The 21291-nt window shown below is 36.4% G+C and overlaps 1 protein-coding gene and 2 long non-coding RNA genes across 3 annotated transcripts; 1 reads left to right on the top strand and 2 right to left on the bottom strand.

Moving 5' to 3' along the window:
- Positions 1-5941: 5941 nt before the first annotated feature.
- Positions 5942-8992, bottom strand: LOC133521707 (uncharacterized). Its single transcript, XM_061856772.1, has 6 exons — positions 8780-8992; positions 8384-8566; positions 7815-7853; positions 7376-7732; positions 6763-6906; positions 5942-6128 (listed from the first exon to the last, which is right to left on the bottom strand). The coding sequence occupies exons 1-6, from the start codon at positions 8814-8816 to the stop codon at positions 5983-5985; spliced, it is 906 nt and encodes a 301-aa protein (XP_061712756.1). The 5' UTR covers positions 8817-8992; the 3' UTR covers positions 5942-5982.
- A 1686-nt stretch (positions 8993-10678) lies between these two features.
- On the top strand, positions 10679-17958 carry LOC133522020 (uncharacterized). Its single transcript, XR_009799977.1, has 4 exons — positions 10679-11625; positions 11721-11899; positions 14133-16019; positions 17164-17958. It is a non-coding gene; the product is annotated as an uncharacterized LOC133522020 (long non-coding RNA).
- A 240-nt stretch (positions 17959-18198) lies between these two features.
- Positions 18199-21005, bottom strand: LOC133522021 (uncharacterized). The gene is made up of 2 exons (XR_009799978.1): positions 18794-21005; positions 18199-18336 (listed from the first exon to the last, which is right to left on the bottom strand). It is a non-coding gene; the product is annotated as an uncharacterized LOC133522021 (long non-coding RNA).
- Between the last annotated feature and the right edge of the window lie 286 nt (positions 21006-21291).

Below are 21291 nucleotides of genomic sequence, written 5' to 3'. Positions count from 1 at the left end.
TCTATCGAAAATAGAAGGTTATCATTGGTTGGCGGAGCGCCAGCTCTCGGCGTGTACAGATAGAAGGGTCACCGCACACGGTAACTTTTTATTGCGTTTGTTATTATTGTCCACCGCTGTGGACTGTCACTATGTCACTATTTGTCACAAAATATATGGAAGTGACAAGTCTCAAAATTGACTTTTAAGCTTTGAGCAACACCTTTTTGGCGAAAAGTCGCGTTATTTATTATTATTATTGTGAGCCTATTGTGGTCTACTGCTGAGCAAAGGCCTCTCCCCTCTTCCTCCATTAATCCCGGTTTTGAGCTACTTCTGGCCAGTTTCTCAAAAAGGAGTCCAAGTAATCCATCGCCGGCGAGGACTGTTATGACCTTATTGCATATGTTAGTTCAAAATATTATCTTTTTTTTTAATTATTGGCTGTTTGCCGATTTCGTTCGCGCCTTTGTCTTGCGTGCGCATTGGAATCGTGCGTAAAAAAAAATAACGTGCCAGCTATTTTCCGTATTTGTCATAAAATTGGAATAGCTTTGCATGTTTTAAGTTTATTATATTGACGAAAATGTCACTTTCAAGCATTGAAAATGAAAAACACATAAAATTGACGCTGCTAGTAATACTAATAGGAGGCAAGAGCCGAGAACAAACCCTCTTTTGCCATCAAATTCGGGTGAAAAATAATTGGCGGCATATGAAACATTTATTCAATGGAAAATCAGCAATAACGCCCGGTCTTTCTTGGAAAACGTGTTGCTAGCTTACTTCAATGAACTGGTGAATAAGTGCCTACAAACCCAGCACTTACTCGATGATGCAATTACTCGATGTTAAAACAGTCTCTCTCTCAAACAGTAAAAATCTAATTTATAAGTTTTATTTTTTCCTCGCAAGTGTATTGAAAAACGTTGTATGAAACGCATGTGCATTGGTCATTACCCACATCGGCTTTCTTATTGCGCGCTCGCTTACAGCTTGCGCGCACAATATCGCCTCATGTGTAATGACCAACTTAGCACACTTGTATCATAATGTACTATTACTCAATACTTATTTAATTAGAATTAGTTGATGTGCGTGAGTTGCTGCGCACTGCGAGCTGTGTCAAAGTCGTTTCATAAAAAAAGCCACAATCCACACAAAACTGCAGATTCCGACGCAAGAGCAGCCGATTCAACGGAGCCACGCCGTTTTGTAGCCTAAATAGTGTTTAGTTTTAATTTTGTATGTATATGTTAGTCTATAAGGTATTTGTAATATGGGCCTTTTTGCCTGAACTGAATAAAATTTTTAAATAAATAAAAAAGATCAAAACTATAACATATTGTTAGGTAAATTAAAATCAGCCTGCTGTATGTTTATAACATTTGAAAAACCTAAGTTCGACGGCAAAATAGAATCAAAATACCTACCTTCTATCGTACAGAATCAGTATTGAACTAGGTCTTTTTCTTTCAAAATTTAATATTAGTACACGATGATATTAGAAGCAGGTAGGTGGACTTGTTATTATGCATGTAGCAAACAAGTAAGCCGCGTGCGGTAGTCCTAAATGAGACCGACTGTAGATTGCTAAATTTATTTCGCGTTAATCATTCTTAAGTGTTGTCGATGACGAGTTGCCAGTTTTGTTTGAGTGGGTGTTTTGTATGAATGAATCGAATGTATGTAATCACGCGTGTTTGAATTATTGGCTATTTAAATCAAATTAGCGTAGGCGTCAAGACAATTTTGTTAACGTTTTGATTTTCAATGCGCATTAGGTAATAAATTGAATGAGGAAATAAACGGGAATTATATATAACGGTTATAATTTTTAGCTTATTATTAACAGAAATATCAAGTAATATCAAAACAAAAAGTATCTATTTGCTAGCCCGCGAAAAGATAACGTGCTAGTCAATCAGTCGTGCTCACCCGTTATACTTGCGTCTTTTTTCATGTAATTAATGTTCCCAACCTGTCCTGTTCGGAATAAATTAATGTCATTTTTACGGATTTAAAGTGAAGGTTTAAGATGTATTTGTCAATATTAAAAGGAGGAAATTCTCAATTCAGTTAAATATTTTTTTATTAATTTCATTATTTGTATAGAGGAGGCAAACTAGCAGACAAATCACCTGATGGTAAGTGATTACCGCTGCCCATGGACACCCGACACACCAGAGGAGTTATAAGTGCGTTGCCAGCCTTTAAGATGGGAGTACGCTCTTTTCTGATGATGATGAATTCTGATGATGAAATCCATGAGGAATCGAGGAAACACCTTAAAAAAATACTTCAACAAACGGCTTAAGTCAACTTGGTCGACTAATCACAATTTGTACGTTTTGTTTATTAAAAAAAATATGTCTTTTTTTAAATCAAAACCCCTAAACCTAGAATATATAATGCTGAACCGATCGACATAAAAATCAAAGTGATTTGTTCAGATTTCGGGTAAACCGTTTTTTCCCGTAATGGAAATTTCATCAAAAATTTACGTACGTTCGTCGTTAGGACGTTGTTAGGATTGCAAATCTATTCTTCCCTCTTAAATGTTATATGTAGGTATATAGCATTTTTTTATTTCATCAAAAATCAACGTGTAGTGCATTATTCGACAGGTCTTTAGACATACATGAGCATTAGAAAATAGTTACCATACGAGTAAATCAAATTAAAATGTTTCATTTTAGAAATTAACTTTTTTTTCAGTTTCTAATGTTTCTACACCTTATTTCATAATATATTCTGGATTTAAAATAAGCAACATCCGTTTTGTTTTGTATACAGGCGGACAACTTGATGGTCTCTTTCCGAGAAACCTGGATACAAATAAATATATTTTTGAAGGTTATGTAAAATTTATTCAACTCTGACAAGAAGTCATCCGTCATCCTTGTAAAATCCGGGCTCAGAACTAGTCAGATGCCGGATAAAGTAGCCTCGCCCGAGTAAACGAGACGCAGGATTATCCTGACGGATAACTTCCACAATGCAACGCGTTTTCAATTTCTTCGCAATGTAAAGGCGCGGAGCGGTTTATTTGCTATCATCACCTGCGGCGGTATCATGGTTGCATTTTTGTCACTTGTCATGTCATGCGTCACTTTCGCACTTTCGTACTTGTTAGAACGTGACAGGCATGATGACAGATGATAAAAAAAAACCGGCTAAGCGCGAGTCGGACTCGCACAAGAAGGGTTCCGTACCATTATCTATAAAAACGGTCACCCATCCAAGTACTGACACCGCCCGATGTTGCTTAACTTCGGTGATTGGATGAGAACCACGAGATTTTATTATGTTTTTAGTATTTGTTGTTGTAGCGGCAAGAGAAATACATAACCTGTAGAAATTTCAAGTGGCTAACTATCACGGTTCATGAGATACAGCCTGGTGACAGACGGACGGACGGACGGACAGTGGAGTCTCAGTAATAGGGTCCCGTTTGACCCTTTGGGTAAGGAACCCTAAAAACGACCATCTTAGCCCTACTGGACTTACATTTAATATATACTTACAGGCTACAGACATTAAACCAATTGGACATTTGAATCAACTACACCATACGAGTATTATAGTTGATATTAATATTTTTACCGATTTTTCCTTGCAGGGCAAAAAGAGCGTCAAGCCAAAAACAAATTGTAAACTATGTACTTAGAAGTCTTAGAACCTGTTTCCTTCCTTGTTACCATACCAGCGGCCTAGCCGCATATAACTTAAGCAAACATTTTGCCGACAGCTGTGTGAATAATAAGAATAATATGGATTAAAACATAGAAATCAACCTACGTATCCGATATAAATTAAGCATTTAAGCATTCGTTTTTTAAAGATGTGTGCACACGAGACGGTAGAAGTTGTCTTAATAACAAAGTATACATTTGACAAGATTTCAGCAAGACAATATACTTAATTATTACAAACACCAGTCTTTACCATACTGTAACGAGTAGGTAGAAAATAGTTAATATAAGCCGCGGTATGGTTGATACATTCCTGGGTTTTCTCGATTCTTAAATGATTTTTATTTATCCGCTGTTTAATACACATTATTTTAGAAAAAATAGACAAAATCTTGTCACTTAAGCCCTAACTTTTTAAACAACTGGAAAACAAATTGTTCGAGCAATAAGTAGTTGGATTCCTGGGTAAAGTAGTTTGGAATCGGATTGTGTATTAGATTTATAAACTCAAAAGGCACTACGAGATAGAGTAAATTGATGGACGGTGTCCTTAGAAAATTGTCATATCTATGGATTATTATTTATCAAATTAAATACGTTAGTTATATTAATCATTTCATACAGATTACAATGGTCCCTTACACCATACTATTTAAATGAATATCTTAGGAGTTATCGTACAATAAAAATTCCGTTTAGTGCATAATAATATAATTTTACGAATGTTAACCTTTGTTAGTGTCAATTATTACCACCGCTGCGCTGCGATCGCATACCCCCACCATGCACTTCGCACGTAGCCAATTTGTCTTTTATGTTTTCGATGTATCTAATGAAAGATACTGTAATTGGTTTCAATATTATTATCAATTTAAAACTATGTTTCTTGTTCCAGTCATGGGCAAAGACGCCATTCATATTAAAACATATAAAAATCAATGAAACATCACACTTAAGCAGCTCTATGGATCCTGTACATAGTCAGTGTTGGGCAAAAAGTAATTGCATTACGAATTGCAATTACAAAATGTAATTTGAATTAGGAATTGAAATTACGGAAATGTAATTTCTAATTGCATTAAAATTTCACTGCATTACAAAATGTAATTCGCAATGCAATTAGAAACTACATTTTGTAATTTTAATTCGTAATGCATTACTTGATGTATTACAAATTACACTCACTTAGTAAAACATTTTCATTGTTAGGGTTCCGTAGCCAAATGGCAAAAAACGGAACCCTTATAGATTCGTCATGTCCGTCTGTCTGTCCGATTTTTTTTATATAGCATACTATACTTGTTTGTGGGTTTTTTGTTTTAATTTAATATGTTAAGGCCAAATTTTGCAACTCAATTTTAAGGAACTTATCCACAAAAAATTTTTTACATACTTGTGTAAGTTTTTTAGTACGTGTTTTAGTTCTTCCATTCAACTTTGGACGCTATTTGTGTCAGTCCAAAACAAAAGGGACCTTATGGCGGTAGTTTTAGGTGGGTTGATTGTTTTAATAGTTAGATATATGTTTCTAGATTTATATCCCTTAGATAACTCAATTTCCGCCACAAGGTCCCTTTTGTTTAGGACTGACACATATATGTACATTTTTGCATTTGACTGTACCTCCCGGATATGATTATAAATTACCATTCGAAGATATACACTTAAACTTGTTAAAATCATATTACTTGCTATGAAAAGGTAAGACTAAAAAAATACTTATACCTAAGTACTTCCTTTAAATGCTTATTAGTAATTTAAATTGTATTTTGGTAAATTTTATGTTTATCCAATAAATGTTTTAAACTAGACTGAATATTTTCCTTAACCATTCCACGTGGGTAAATTTGATCCTGTTTGTGTAAGTAATAAATAGTTTACACAACTTAATTACGTAAGTAATGCAATTACGAATTAATGTAATTTAAATTAAAAAGTACCAAGTAATTTAAATTTAATTTAATTTAATTACGAGGGTAATGCATTGCAAATAATTACATTAAATGTAATTTAATGCTTAATGCAATTACAAATTAATTGCATTATGCCCAACACTGTACATACTCGTAGTAAAATGTTGCCAGTGTTTAAAAACTGATGGTAAATACTTATTTTACAGGATTTGACTATACCATCCCATTACTGGAGCCACGTCCATCATAGGGGTGTTCACTATAGTAGTTTTATTTATATATAACAAAAATGCTATAATGGAAGTCGTGTTTGTGTGTAAACTATTCGCATTTTGGATGCAGGTAAAAAATAGCCAATATTGAAATATTTTAATGTCATAAAACAGTAAGCAGACTTATTTTTCTACGCCCAATCTGTGGTAAATATGATTAAGGACGGGATCAACATCGAGAGGCTCCGCGCTTTCCCCCACCGGCTTCGGCATCTCGCCCATATATGGCGCTGAGCCTGTGCAAGCGTGCCGTGATACTAGTTCCAGCTCTGAAAGTGATCACTTAGTTAATACACAGCATATATTCTTATGGCGTTCTATTTTGGGGAAGAGCAGTGGACTTAGAAAGTAGATAGTTTTTACTCTGATATAATACTGACATACTAGCAATGAGGTTACTCGATTACATAAAGTACGCTGAATAAAAAATTTATTCGAAAATTGAATATGTACCTGTTATTTTATTGTACCACCTCATAAGGTCTCTAAAATACCTTAAGTTATTAGTTTTTCTTTACTGTGGAACTCGGCACTTATTGGCGAGTACAGCCACCACCGTACATGCCGTATCAATTATACGGGGCCCTCGGGCGACGGGGGCCCCCAATGTGCGTTTTGTGAGAAATCTTTACCCTTCCTAAGGGCCCCCAAACAAATTTTTATACGGGGCCCCGCCAAGGCACGCTATGCCACTGATGACTATAATATGTAATTGGACACTATTAAACAGACAGATAACACTAATTTGTATTGGTATATACTTACTTATATATTTCCAAAACTTTCCTAAACTAAACTGCTCCAATAATTTCGATGAAATATATCTACATAGCTAGAGAAAGGACAAAAATTCAAATATCTTGACTGTAGTACTAAAATTCAAGTATCTGACACTAGACTCACTTTCATTAGGATGCTGGCACTGATACATCCTCATGAAGCAGCTGCTTATGAACGTGCGATAGATGCCGTGAGGACAGCGCGCACACACCATCACGCGGCGATTTAGGCACTTCTGAGGACAGTTGGCTCCGGATTGGTCATCCCCTGTCAACATACTTCGTGATTAAATTCTTCATTGCCAGTTCCATCATGACAAACAAAGATCAGTGACTAAATTCAAATCGTTTAGAAATTCATCGAAAGCGATATACCTCGCCTTATCTCATACAAACACTGTACAAATCATCTGGTATTCCTGGACATCCAGGTCTCTTCAAGGCAAGGGCGTCTATCACTACTCTAACGAGCTACTTATTAGGCTATTAGTAAACTCAGTTTAATTAACTAAAACAACTTAAATTAAAACTTTTAGAACGCCGTTTGATTTTGATCCGAATCCTTTCACTGATATGTGTTTAATTGGTTAAATATCAAAAAGTGGCGCCATCTAATAGACCAAAGCCAAAGGTATGGCGCCATCTTTTCGAACGATGGCAGTAAATTTACTGTGGCTACAAAATTTTCTTTTACAGTCCACCTCTATTTCAAATTTTCTTTGATGCCAGTAACATACCTAAACGCTCTTCACTTTGTAACTTCTCTTTGTCACTATCGTTATCACCTTCTACTTGCGGTACCTCATCGTTATCAGGTTCATGAGCAACTTCTTCCTGACCTACATGGTCTTCTTCTTTCGATGTCCCAGGAGTATCGGAATCCATACCAGGTTCTTCCTGATCTACAGGGCTGGAATCATTAACAGAGTCTTCCTGATCTAAGCGATCCTGTTTTTGCAGTATTTCGGGAGGACCGGAGTCATTAACAGGATCTTCCTGATCTACAGGGCTATCTCCTTGCAGTATCTCGGAAGGGCTGGAATCATTAACAGGATCTTCTTCCTTTCCAGGTGAGATGTCCCCTTGCCTAAGTGCTGTAAAAACTGTTATTTTCACGAATTCATAAAAAAAAAAGATTTATACTGAATAATAAGAATCAATCAATCAATTTTTTACCATTGCAGTACTTTCCAGGTACAACTGTTGTATTTACATCTGAAAAAAAATGTTATATAGTATAGTAGTATATTGTTAAACATACACCGTGGGCTCGAATAATCCGACAGATTTTAAGGGTGTATTTTTGACCACATTTAGAGACTAGTGTGATACATAGTTTTCCGAAATCGGTCTTGTTTTAGAGATAATGAAAATTCTTGTGAAATCTTGTTTTTATAATAAAGAATAGATTAAACCAATTATAATGTAGGGCAGAAAAAGGAAAAAGAGGGATAAACAGACCCACCACTACCAAGAATGTTGTTAATGTAAATAATGACCGACGCTAGAACGGTCCGGGTCCAGGCCTAGGACTCCGTTTTACCTATTCGATTTTCGGTGTTGGAAGCCTATGTTTAATGAACTGTTGAACGCCTCGGTCTAGACTTGGAACGTTGTAGCATCCAAAGTGACCTTTATGCTTCACTGATATGACACACGTTCAACAAATGCCAAAATACTTGCTTTAATAGTGGCATACCTACTTGCTTATATCAAACATTTTGTAATTGAGAGGGTAGACTAACCTCCATAACATTTAATAAGCTTCAGCTCGCATTTAGACATCATTACATAACGCCTTGGAGTATTATGGTCCTTTACTTTCACGCAAATCGTGGCTTTCACCAACGGACATACTGTTTTAGAACACTTCTCTATTTGTTTTGAAGTCCGTAAATTACTCGCCAGTACCAAGCTCATACAAAAAACTGAAAAATTAAAAGGCCTTTTTTATTTTATTCATAAAATTAATAATTTATTATTATTATTTATTAATCATTAATAATTAATTTATAATTTTAAATATTCTACTTTACTGTGTCAACTGTATGTAACATTGAGACAACCCCATTATTTCTATACATTATTTAATTCAAACTTATATTTTCAATCATATGAATTATACGTATGAACGTACTTACTTGAAAAAAGGTATATTGTTTTTAAAAACGACTTCATATTTCATATAAATAATTTATCAAAATTTAGAAACAACGTCCTCTCTGTAACCATATGCAGGTTTTCTTTAAATATTTATTTTGTTATCTCTATTCATTTGATACAGGATGTTTACTAAATTCTTCGCAATACCAGTAGATTGGATAGCTCTTGACCTTTTCTGTATAAACCAAGGATCTCTAGTGAAGTGCTCAAGAGAACAGATTCTATAAAGTACCTACTGCGAAGAAAGTGCTTACATTGGCAATTTATAAATTTCAAATACCTAAAATGCGATAAGTAAGCATACAACTCTTGCTTATGCTGCGAGAGGTTATTCGTTTTTGCTGCTAGTCTTGGTAACACATTGGAAGTTCACATAATTCAGTTATGTAACATAAAACTAAAAAAATGAACATGGCATATAACTCTTGCTTATGCTGCGTCTGCTGCGAGAGGTTATTCGTTTTTGCTGCTAGTCTTGGTAACACATTGGAAGTTCACATAATTCAGTTATGTAACATAAAACTAGGAAAATGGGATTATTTCTAATTAGAATAACATATTTAGTTAATAGCCATTCTGTTAAAATAAAAATAAAACATTTTTCACTTTTGGTCATACAAAGTGACACAAAAACGTTCAGAAAAAAAAACGGAAATAGCAGGGACAATCCGTACATATACATTTTGACGTAAAAACACACAAAAAACACAACCTGTAGATCAAAAATGATTTAAATAATTAATATGTGCGGTCGATTGCTCGTTAATTAAAAAAGAAATAACAAACTGCACATAACTATTTTATGATCATAGTTTCGATGTGAAAGCAAATTGCAATTCGAAGTTTCCAAAGTCAACTTTATGAATGTTTGCATATCAAATATTTATCCCAAACGCAACCCAAACTGATGTACGGCGTACGTGTCATCCACGATGACGCGCCGGTTTTTCAAATCTAACCTTTAATAATATGACAATACGAGTCAAGGCACGCGTCTTTATGAATGACACGGTCTATAATTTCTGTTCGATCTTAGTATTTATAGATATACATCATCATCATATTTTCAAGAGCTGTCAAGTCCTTGCCGATTGAGTAATCACCATTCTGTTATCTTTTCTGGGTGCGTAGCCAACGTGCCAATCGTTAACGCTCCGTAGCAAATGAAATGCTACAATCTCTGTCGCACTAATATGGAAGAGTGATAGAGAGAGATGACTACGCATCGCTACGGAGCGTTAACAATTGGCACGCTCGATAAACATCCTGATACGATGTAACGTACGTGGTAGGCATGTACATATAATAAAATATTTGCGTTCATTAGAAATATTAATTTTGAATGCAAAATAGTAACTCTATAGTTTTGTATTTTCCCGAACTGACCTGCTCAGGTAAGTCAATATGTATAACACCGATTTTAATAGTTTCATCCATACACGATCAAGTTTCGTAGCTTAATTGAAAACAGAACTGTCGAAGCCACGCAAGTAATCGGCAAATGAAGGAAGACCGACGACTGAGCATCATTACGACGCCATCTTGAATTTTCTATTCTATTCTTTTATGTTTTAGGGTTCGTATGATCTAGCGTCATGAGATATATGTAAAATCTTCTATGTGCTTATTTTTTCGCACTTTATAGGTTTTGAACCGTTAGGCAAAACTTAAAAAAAGATTTTGGAGGTAAAAGGGTCAAGCGAGAATTCCCTACAATTTCTCGAAGCTCTTTCAAATGATACCCCACTTGACCAAGTACCTAACTAATCTTTGAAATTTGGATGTGACAGAGTCGCTTTTTACCTTTTTGGTACGGAACTTTAAAAAGGTACATGCAGGTATAAATAAAGTTATACAAAGTCCCAAAAACATGAGAAACGGCCCTATTCGAAAAATGCAATACGGAAAAGATATGAGATCGTTAAGTTCTGGTTTAGATATAGATAAGTTCTCAATTAGATATCGTTTGTATGTGGTATAATTGACAGAAGCTGCACGATTCGGATGACCAATGTCACTTTGACGTTAGAATATCTTTGAAAGATCTTAGTCAGTGTTGCCAGATGGGTTTTGCGTTCCGTTACGTGCACCTCTTAAAAATAGTACGCAAATTCAAGTTGAGTACGCAGTATAAAATTTACGGTGCGTTCCTAAATAATATTAATCGGAAAACCACCGAATTTTATCGCTACTATAAAAATGTTGAAAATAGAACTTCACATATTTCGATAAAATATTTCTTGTTTAAGGAGACTCAATTCAATGCAAATTTGCCAACGGTGGCGTTTCGAAATGTAATACCGTCGCGGCGTCTGTCATACTTCGGTCTACTTAAACACGCTGCACGCTGCTGCGACGCGTCAGGGCCTACCGCGAACCACGTTCGACGTGTTGCCTCTCTGTCGCACTTATAAATTCGTACGTAAGTATGACAGGGAGGCAACACGTCGAACGTGGTTCACGGTAGGCCCTCTGTTCTGTGATTGTTAGGCAAACACAAACATTTTTTTTTACAACGGACGCCCACGAGTATTCCTCTGCGTTGAAGTCATTGTTGAAGTTTGAAAACTCATAAAGTTTTGTTTTGTGAGTGAAACCGTGAATAATACTAAATAAAAATGTGTGACAGTGATCACAGTGATGAAAATATGTTGCCCACTACTCCTCAGGAAATATTAAAGCCTTTTCCGTTTATGTTGTTCCGTTGTTTGCTATTTTGACAACTTGAAAAGTTTTATCGGCAGTTTGCGTGTTATTACTGTGAAGTGTTTGGCCAAACCGCCGCTACCACTTTTGAAAGGATGCCACCCAAAAATCCAAAAATGTAAGTTACACAAAACAAAAAGAATTTATTTGCAGAAAAATATAGCTATTTGCCAGTTCCTTTGATCGTTAACTTATGTGACTGTTTTTTTTCAGTCGCTCGAACGCAGCACAAATTAGATTGCTCGTTGAATACATGTCACAGCACACCCGGTTCGCCAACCGGGAATTTGACGGGCCTCTAAGGACCCCAGAGGTACGAGGCGCAATGGGAGGCCCTTGCACAGGCCTTAAGGGAGCACGGGCCCAATAAGTCAGTGCAGGCATGGAAAGTGGTAAGTAAATATGCTTCCCATAGTTAAGATTTCCATCACTTAGTCCGCATAGAAGTCTTCCTAAACAAGACACTTTTTTATAATTATATAATATTGAATGAAATTACAGTGCAATCTGTGCATAGTAATAAAATGAAGTATAATAACTAATAAAATTAACATCTTAATGATTACTGAGGTCATGATAATGCAGGTCAAAGAGTCAGTTGCTTATTATAATGTTTTCTAAAAAAGGTATTTAATATGTATAGTTTTGCTGTAGTGACCCACTAGGCTAAACCGGTCGTCGAACATTTGATTTGATTTTAATTTCTTAATAATATTTATGAAGTGAGTAATCTAAGCTTTCTTATTTCTCTTTGCTTAAACTAAGACCATGAAGAGTTTATTGTGTCTTGTTTATTGTATCTGTTGAGTTAATGTCAGGCTAAGTAGTTTCTAAAAGTACTTTGCGATACAAGTGCAAAAAGTAGGAAATTACCTTTTTGCATGTATATTGTACATACAACGTCTTACAGTACATATGGCACTTTTCAATATATGCATGTATAGTGCTAGTTACTGCACTAGGGCGGTAAAGTAGCACAATATGTATTGCAATAGTACATTACGATACAAGTGCGAAAAATAGTTAATTTATTTATTTAATTAAACCTTTGGGAAACAAACAGGCAAAAACAACACACATAGTTAATCAGATTACACATCCACAAGCCAAACAGTTTCCACTAATGAGTAATAACAATTATGTTGCTCAGAAATTAACATTAATATCAAAACATGCAAAACTCAAATAACTCAAACTGTTGAAAACAATATTAACAAATTGGCAAGTATGCTGAAATATAGTAACTAATCAATATTATTATTAGCTGTACATTTTATTACAGAAACAAACTGTTGTAATGATAAATGGAATATATCAATATCAGAAAAAATTTCATTATAAGTTCTACACGCTCTAGCTAAGAACTTATTTCTTGCATATGTAGTACGACCAAAGTTAATTGCAAATAGGTTTGTGGAGCGAGTTCGCCGATCAGGACATCGAATTGAAATTTTAGACAAAAGATTGGGAGAATCAATAAGGCCATGTATGATTTTGAACAAAAATATCTGATCTCGAATTTCTCTACGGGGTTGAAGAGAGAAATTGTCAGGGCAAAAAGATTTAAATTTATATTAAATTTCATTGTTCTGATAAATTTGTTCTGAATTTTTTGAATTGTGTTAATGTGAACATTGAAATGAGGATTCCAGACTGTAGTAGCGTATTCTAAGTTGGACCTAACAAATGCGTTAAAGAGAAGTTGCAGAGTATTAGGGTTTGTAAAATCCCTGCTTTGTCGGAAAATGAATCCCAACATTCTGTATGCTTTTGCTGAAATTTTGTCAATATGTGAAATAAATTGTAGTTCGCTATCAAGATTTAACCCCAGGTCCTTCACTTCAGACAAAACCCTTAAATTTTTGTTGTTTAATGAATAATTATACTCTATCTTATTGCGTTTTCTTGTAAATGTAATGGCACAGCATTTTTCGACATTCAAGTACAGTTCATTCATAGAACAATATAAACTCAGTCTATCAAGATCAGCTTGAAGTTTCATACAATCATCACTTGATTTAATAATGGTGTATATTTTAGTATCGGCATATAATAACAAGTCAGAAAATTTGAAACGAGTGGCGATAAATTAAAACACGACTGAAGGGAGTGTTTTAAATTGACACGAGTTGCGAATTACCTATTCGCACATGTATCGTACAACGTTTTACAGTACATAAGGTACCCTTTAAATGTTTGACACAGTAACGTAATATGGTAATTTTCGCACTAGTGCGGTAAAGTAGTACCATATGTACAGTCAGCGTCAAATACTTCGTAGTACACCATACTAAATATATGGTGTACCGAACTATTTGGCTACTTTGGTTGCTACAAAGTATTTGACGCTGACTGTACTGTAAAAGCTGTTTTAATACTATTAATAAGTATAGTTAGTGTATTAATTTGGCCATAATCGCATGCAGTTATGACTATGGGTATAAATATTGTTGAATTTATATAGCCGAGTCCACACAGAGCGACCGAGGAGGCGCGTGCGTTTTCCTTGCCCGAGCGCACGTCTACACTGGCCAGTTTGTGCGTGAGAATATTGCCTCACGCGTATGCTCGCTCTGTGTGGACCCGGCTAATCATGTATAAATGACAACAGATTTTATTCTCTAGGTGGGCACCTGCTCCCCGCTGGCGACACCCTTGCAGAAGCTAGCATTTTCAGATATATTTACTTTTTAAGTTTTTGGTTTGGTTTAACCGGAATTATTTTTACCCGACTATGAGAATGGGAAGGGTTATGATTTTAGCAGTCTACGTATGGATGCCGTATATATGCCGGTATGTTTTTGTTGTGTATAAATTACTAATCAATTTTGGTGAATGAGGTGTTTATAGGTTCATTTTTATGGGGTGACATAGACTACATAATAATATTTAACTGACTTTGGACAAGGAAGAGGTGCTATAGTTAAGAAAAAAATCATAGTCGGGTAAAAGTTTTTACAATCTTTTGCTTGTTTTCATTCTTATAACAAATATTTTAAACTTGCATGTGCTCATTGCCTCAGATTGACGACTACGTTGAGTTTTCGGGTGCTGGGAACAGTGTGGCTGGCAGCACGTTTTCTGCCACTGCTGAAAATCTCGTTGTTGTTCCAACAACCGCCACCGTTACTGCGGCCTTGCTCAGCGAACAACCCCACTTCTCCACCTCTCATTTGTCCTCGTCTCCCTCTCCTTCTGCCAGCCCTATACGCTCCACGCATTCAGTACTGCCCACAAGTCCTGGACTACCCGAACGTCCCTCTCTTGCCGCCCTTTCCGCCCGCTATGCCCGTCCCGCCCTTCTCGCTCGTTCCGCAATAACCGCCCAACCCGCACGTCTTGTCCTGCCTGCACGTCAAGTACACAGCTCTGTGTACGTGGATCCGCGCCCTGCACGCGTATCCACGTACACAGAGCTGTGTACTTGCCCCGCAACCGCACGACGGAACCGGCACCTTCGACAGCACAATTTAATCATCTGCAGCATGAGCATGATAATATTTTAAGAGTAATTAATTAATTTATGAACTAATAATTCTGTTTTAAGATCAGGTTGAGTACGAGAAACATTGTTTATTTAACTTGGGACAAGAAAAACAGTAACTTGGCAGTAAGAATGCATACATAAAGCCTGTAAGCTCCATACTTGACGTACCATTCCCTACAAGTGTTTCTCTTGCCTCCATATTTCGCTTACCCCATCTGACCTTATTTGTATTGATAAAACATACAAATAATAAATATATATATATACGCGAGCAATCGCAAAATCTACATTTCGGGATTTCTCGTATCGTACAGTGCCGTTTAAATAAAATAACACCACCAACTACCCATAAGAGGGTTATTATGAAACTTATAATTAACATGCATTTTATTGAAAGGCTGGAATTTTATTTATCTTGAAATCTTGACCATGGTCATATGTTTGACTGGACGGTACACGGCAATGTTATTATTACTAATATATTTCATAACACTAGACTTATTCAATCCTAAGTAACCTATTAGCTTCTCATTCGTGTGCGGTATATATCAGCGTTTGGTAGTATCATAATAGTCAAATCTGGTGTTGGTTGTTGTTAATAGTTAAATGTTCATAAAATTTGACAACTTATTATAGTTATATTTTGTGTGAGTCAGTTATCATAACAGAAATAAGATATAAAGCTGTTAATACCGTAAATTGTGTATGGATATGTTTGACTCAAATTCTGTATTCCCACAATAAGTAGGTATACGGGGAGCCCGTAAGAAATCAGTGGTATATGAAGGCTTTCTTGTGCAACTTTAGTATGAGCTGGAACAAGTAAATGTAGTTATGTAGAACAGATAATCTCCATTGTGGTAGATGGCGCTATTTATTATGTGCTCTGTGATACCACTTAGTTTAAACTTGCTATAACATATTTTATGTTGACAGGATATCCTGAACGAACTGAAAATTTTTAATGAGGCGCAGAAACAAAAATGGAGTGTTTTGAAGGAGGGGCACGACTTGTTGGCGAATCGGTAAGACTTTTAATACTGATATCAAAGAAAATTTGAAACAGGTGGATTCTCAAAGAAACCTTTGTAGCCAAAGTAAATTTACTGCAATTTTTCGACACATGATTAAAACTTTTAGAACGTCATTTGACTTTGATCCTTATCCGTACACTGATATGTGTATAATTTGTTAAATATCAAAAAGTGGCGCCATCTAATAGATCAAAGGCCCGGGCCGGGTTATGCCCGGTAATATGGCGCCCCTTTCTGATATTTAACAAATTTGACACATCAGTAAAAGAATAAGGATCAAAGTCAAATGGCGTTCTAAAAGTTTTAATCGTGTGCCTAAAGATGGCAGTAAATCTGCTGTAGCTACAAAATTTTCATTGACAATCCACCTCTATTTCAAATTTTCTTTGCTCATATCAACTAACAAATAAACGTATTATTTATTGTTTAAGTAGTATGTACTAGTAATAACACGCGAACGAATGAACAAGCACTCCTACCCTGAGGTTGAACTACCTGACTAATTATAGGTTCATCCTCTGACCTTTCCAAGGAGCAAGATCTTATTTTCGTGTATGAGAGCCTTTGGAATACAATATTATTAACGCCCGAATGAGTGCTACCGCGTTTAATTTCGCCACTAGGGGTGCTAGTGTAGACGGAGGTCTTTCGAAATGTCAAATGCATAGCTTTTTTATCGTGAATTTCTACTCCTCATTCATAATTGTGGTAAATCTTATTTCATCTTTGATTAGTTAGTCACCAAACAAAAGTAACTCAAATAGCCGGGTCCACACAGAGCGAGCATACGCGCCAGGCAACTTCCTCACGCACAAAACGGCCAGTGTAGACGTGCCTCGGACGAGGCGGAGCGCGCGTTTTCCTCGCCCTAGTGCGCCGCCTCGGCCGAGGCACGTCTACACTGGCTGGGATTACCATCGAATCGTCTAATGTCGGTTTTGTTCCTTTGGGTTTGTTGTACCTAGTGACATGTTTTTTAAACGATTGCAACGCCATCTGCGAGTTGCTCGAGAGACTCAACTTACACACATATATGGATGTGGCTTCAAAAGTAATCACCGTTAATATCTCGTACCTTGAATAAAGGACCCACTTCTTAATTATTATTATAAATTATATTTTGGTATTGTTCCAGTATTAACACATTGGAGGACACCGAGATTATTGAGAACTTGGAAGACACAGTTATAATGGAAGAGGAAGACGTCTGAGCTAAGCGCTGTCCTCGCACCCTCCGTCTAGTTTACGTTTGCGGCCATATCAAAAATACACACCGTATGTTTATTAGGGTTCCGTACCAAAAAGGTACAAAAGGAACCCTTATGGTGCTATTGCTAAATATCTCGAGAAGTACTTAAGCTATCGATGTGAAATTTGGAATAGTAATGAATAACGCTGACCCAAACATATTGGATGTGTATTTATTTTATTTTATTTGTAAGTATTAATAATGGAAAATTCCCAATATGAAGAGGGGGTAAAATTGCAAAGTCTAGTTAAATAGGTCAAGTGGGGTATCATTTGAAAGAGCTCAAATTGAAAATTACAAAACAATTTTTTATTTTCATTGTGAAAAAAAAATTTACGTATGAAGGAAAATGTGAAAATAATACCATCCCCCCCCCCCCCTCTCTCATCTCCGAAGTTTAAGAATAAAAATTGTTTTTTTTACATTGGTCAAGTCTTTCATGAGAAAATTTGAAGTTTGTACGGAACCCTCGGTGTGCGAGGTAAACGAACTCGCACTTGACCGGTTATTCTTATTGCCCATAAGGCCCGTCCTTAGATATATGTCAATGATTACGGTGATCTCGAAAATGGCTCAAATGATTTCAATTAAATTTGCTATATGGGGGTTTTCGGGGCGTTTTTGAGTTTTTACCTATTTGTTTTCCGAGCAAAAGGAATTAAAGTTTACTGATTTTGAAAACTGTGTTTTATTAGTAAAATAATGTTCTGATTACATTTCTTGAAAGAAAATACATACTTATTTAGTATATTACTACATAGAGCGGGAAAAAGGGATTTGGTTCATACACATTTTATAATATGGTTAACTCTTTCCCATTTTTCCTGTAGCCATAACAAAGTTAAGGGAATCTAAAGCATTGCGCATTTTTCTACGTTTTGTATATTAGGTAGGTATTTGTATCAGAATAAAACATAGTAATAAGCAAAATATGTATTTATTAGACGCGCACGCTTTTCCTGCGCCACTCTTAATAGTAGTCCGTTTTGCGCATGACGATGAGGAAGTTCTTGAGGAGCGTCTTCATCAATATCTCCTACGATTTCCTCGGGAACATTTCTGCAAGAAAAAGGAGAACATCGGTAAGAATATTAGAATTTAAAGAAGAAATCTAATCATCACTATAAAGAGTAAAAATGTGAAACTTTCTTCATCAATCGCTGAACAATGAAATTTATTCCATTTGCCCTTATCTTCATTTAATAGGGAATATTACGCGAAACTCTGCGTAGGGGTCACAACTACCACAATCCATCACAATCTGAGGGCCTCCGCTAGCTGACGCGGATTATCCGAACGGACGCCCCGTCTAATAACAAATTGTATGAATAGCGCTAAGTGGCGCGGGCGCGTGCGACGGAATTGGCCTGGGAGCAGGACCCGCGAGCGTGCGCACGCGGCGGGCGTCCGCGTCAGCTAGCGGAGGCCCTGAGGGTCTACCGCGAAACAAGAAAATTTCGTTACTTATCTAACCTCTCTATCACTGATGAGAATCTGCAATGTTAAGCTCACTTACCTATAATGTTGCATTATGTTGTATACTACGCAACATGCATTTATTATTGACGATGCCTTCGTCGGGCTGTAGTGTAAGACGCGGTCGTGGCCCAGGCACCGGAATACGTTTTTGAGGTACCCATTGGTACGCTTGATCGTGTTGCGCACGCGACAGTGCCAGACCGTGTACCTTGCTTCTGGGCTTCCCGGGGCAGGATTCAGCACTGGCGTCATGAGCCATGGCTCAAGAGCATACCCCGAGTCACCTGAAATTATTATTTTTTGGTTACATAATACTTAATCATCTGAACAACTAACGAAACTTCCCCCTTGCTTATGCCTTTTTAGGGTTCCGTAGCCAAATGGCATAAAACGGAACCCTTATAGTTTCGCCATGTCCGTCTGTCTGTCTGTCTGTCTGTCTGTCTGTCTGTCTGTCTGTCCGAGGCTTTGCTCCGTGGTCGTTAGTGTTAGAAAGCTGAAATTTGGCATGGATATATAAATCAATAAAGCCGACAAAGTCGTACAATAAAATCTAAAATTTTAATTTTTTTTAGGGTACCTCCCCTACACGTAAAGTGGGGGTGAATTTTTTTTTTCGCTTCAACCCTAAAGTGTGGGGTATCGTTGGAAAGGTCTTTCAAAACTAATAGGGGTTTTCAAGAAACATTTTTTGATAAAGTGAATATATTCGGAGATAATCGCTCCGAAAGAAAAAAAAAATGTGTCCCCCCCCTCTAACTTTTGAACCATAGGTCCAAAAAATATGAAAAAAATCGTGGAAGTAGAGCTTAAGAAAGACATTAAATGAAAACTATAGCGGACATGATCAGTTTAGCTGTTTTTGAGTTATCGCAAAAAGTTTTCCCTTCATAGTAAAAAGACTTCTTTAATTAGGTACTGATTATGCAAATTTGCCTATTTGTTTAACTCGGGTGAAAGGTACCATTTACTACACTTTAAGCTCCAGTTTAGCTTATTGTGACGGAAGAGTAACTACGGAACCCTACACTGAGCGTGGCCCGACATGCTCTTGGCCGGTTATTTACATTATGATAGGTATATTAACTTAGTCATGAACTATTTATTCTGTGGTCGTGATCTTAGTACATTTACTAACATGCACTTGCCCCATTCCAATAACCCGGGGTTAACCGGTTAAACCGTTAACCCAATGTGAAATTGTACTGGTAACATGGTAACTCCAGGGTTAACCAGTTAACCCCGAGTTAGTGAAATGGTGCAAGTGGTGCTAAGGGATTTAGAAACAGCGCGCCAAGCGGGATGTTTTGGAAACTCAAAATTCCATACAAAATGACAGTTAACGCAAACGCGTACGTCACGTCTCCCCATCGAATAAATTTACACTAGGTACAGATACACAATTTTCTGCTTACCCAGAAGGAAATACTCCCCAATATGGCCATTGTACAATCTTCTTAATTCATCCTAAATGGACGAATTGTTAAATATGAAAGAGTCGTGCACACGGCCAGGAAACCTCGTGTTTACTGCCAAGATCTTACAGTTGACATCTGCAATCTGAAGATATAAGGTTATTTATATTCTTATTTGAGAATTGGTGACAACCAAGTAGTAACATATAAGTTATTATTTTAATGAATTATTATAATCAATCTAGATTAGGTACATCATTATCTTAGTCGATTTGTGTTAGATTGTCCCATAGTATTTATATTTCTTTATTTAATTATAATATACATACATTGTGGTCAGTGATGAGGATTTTATGATTAATATAAAAAAATCATTATTTGTAACTAAAATTGAAACTTACTAGCTGTACATTAAGAGCGTGAACGCCTTTCCGATTGAGATATTGCACTCCGTGTGGCACAGGTGGGAAATATTTTCACTTGAGTGCAGTCTACTACACCCAAGATATTTGGCAGACCATATGCATCCTCAAATCCTGAGGCAACTGATCGTCGGGACCGATCAGTTCCAGGAAAAACTATTATCCATTGGTCTTTAAGTCTGTAAAAAGGAGCATATTTTAGATGGCACGTTTTAGAACTTAACCTTAGTCAAACCTAGCTAGTATTGCAATTCCAGATTATGTATCCAATGTAACTAACTACCTGAACATAACTATCAAACAATACCTATCTCATTACACAATACATCAACACTGATGCTTATTCAAAAAAGTAAAAACTACTAAGATAGCCCTAGTATACTCTCACAGTTTTTGATGCCTAGTAGTTCAGTGGTCCAATAAAAATACCTTCTGTTCACAGCATCTACAAATTGTTCGAGATACTGTGGCTTACAGTCGTCTGACCAATAGATAAACCATGATCCTGACCAGTCCCGTGTTGATAATTGCCATCAGCCAGCAGATGTAATGCTGTTAGAATCTTATTTAAGTAGTTGTACACAGCTTAATTATTTAAGTAATTTTTTTCGCTTAAGAAATATTTAAATTTTAAGGTATAATGTAGCACCTCTGTTATGTTATAAACAACAATTTCACCCAAATATTTGTATCAGCTA

Source organism: Cydia pomonella, chromosome 10 (genome assembly GCF_033807575.1).
Source record: "Cydia pomonella isolate Wapato2018A chromosome 10, ilCydPomo1, whole genome shotgun sequence".
Taxonomy (NCBI): domain Eukaryota; kingdom Metazoa; phylum Arthropoda; class Insecta; order Lepidoptera; family Tortricidae; genus Cydia; species Cydia pomonella.
The sequence above is the reverse complement of the archived record's forward strand: the minus strand, read 5'-3'. Positions and strand labels throughout refer to the sequence as shown.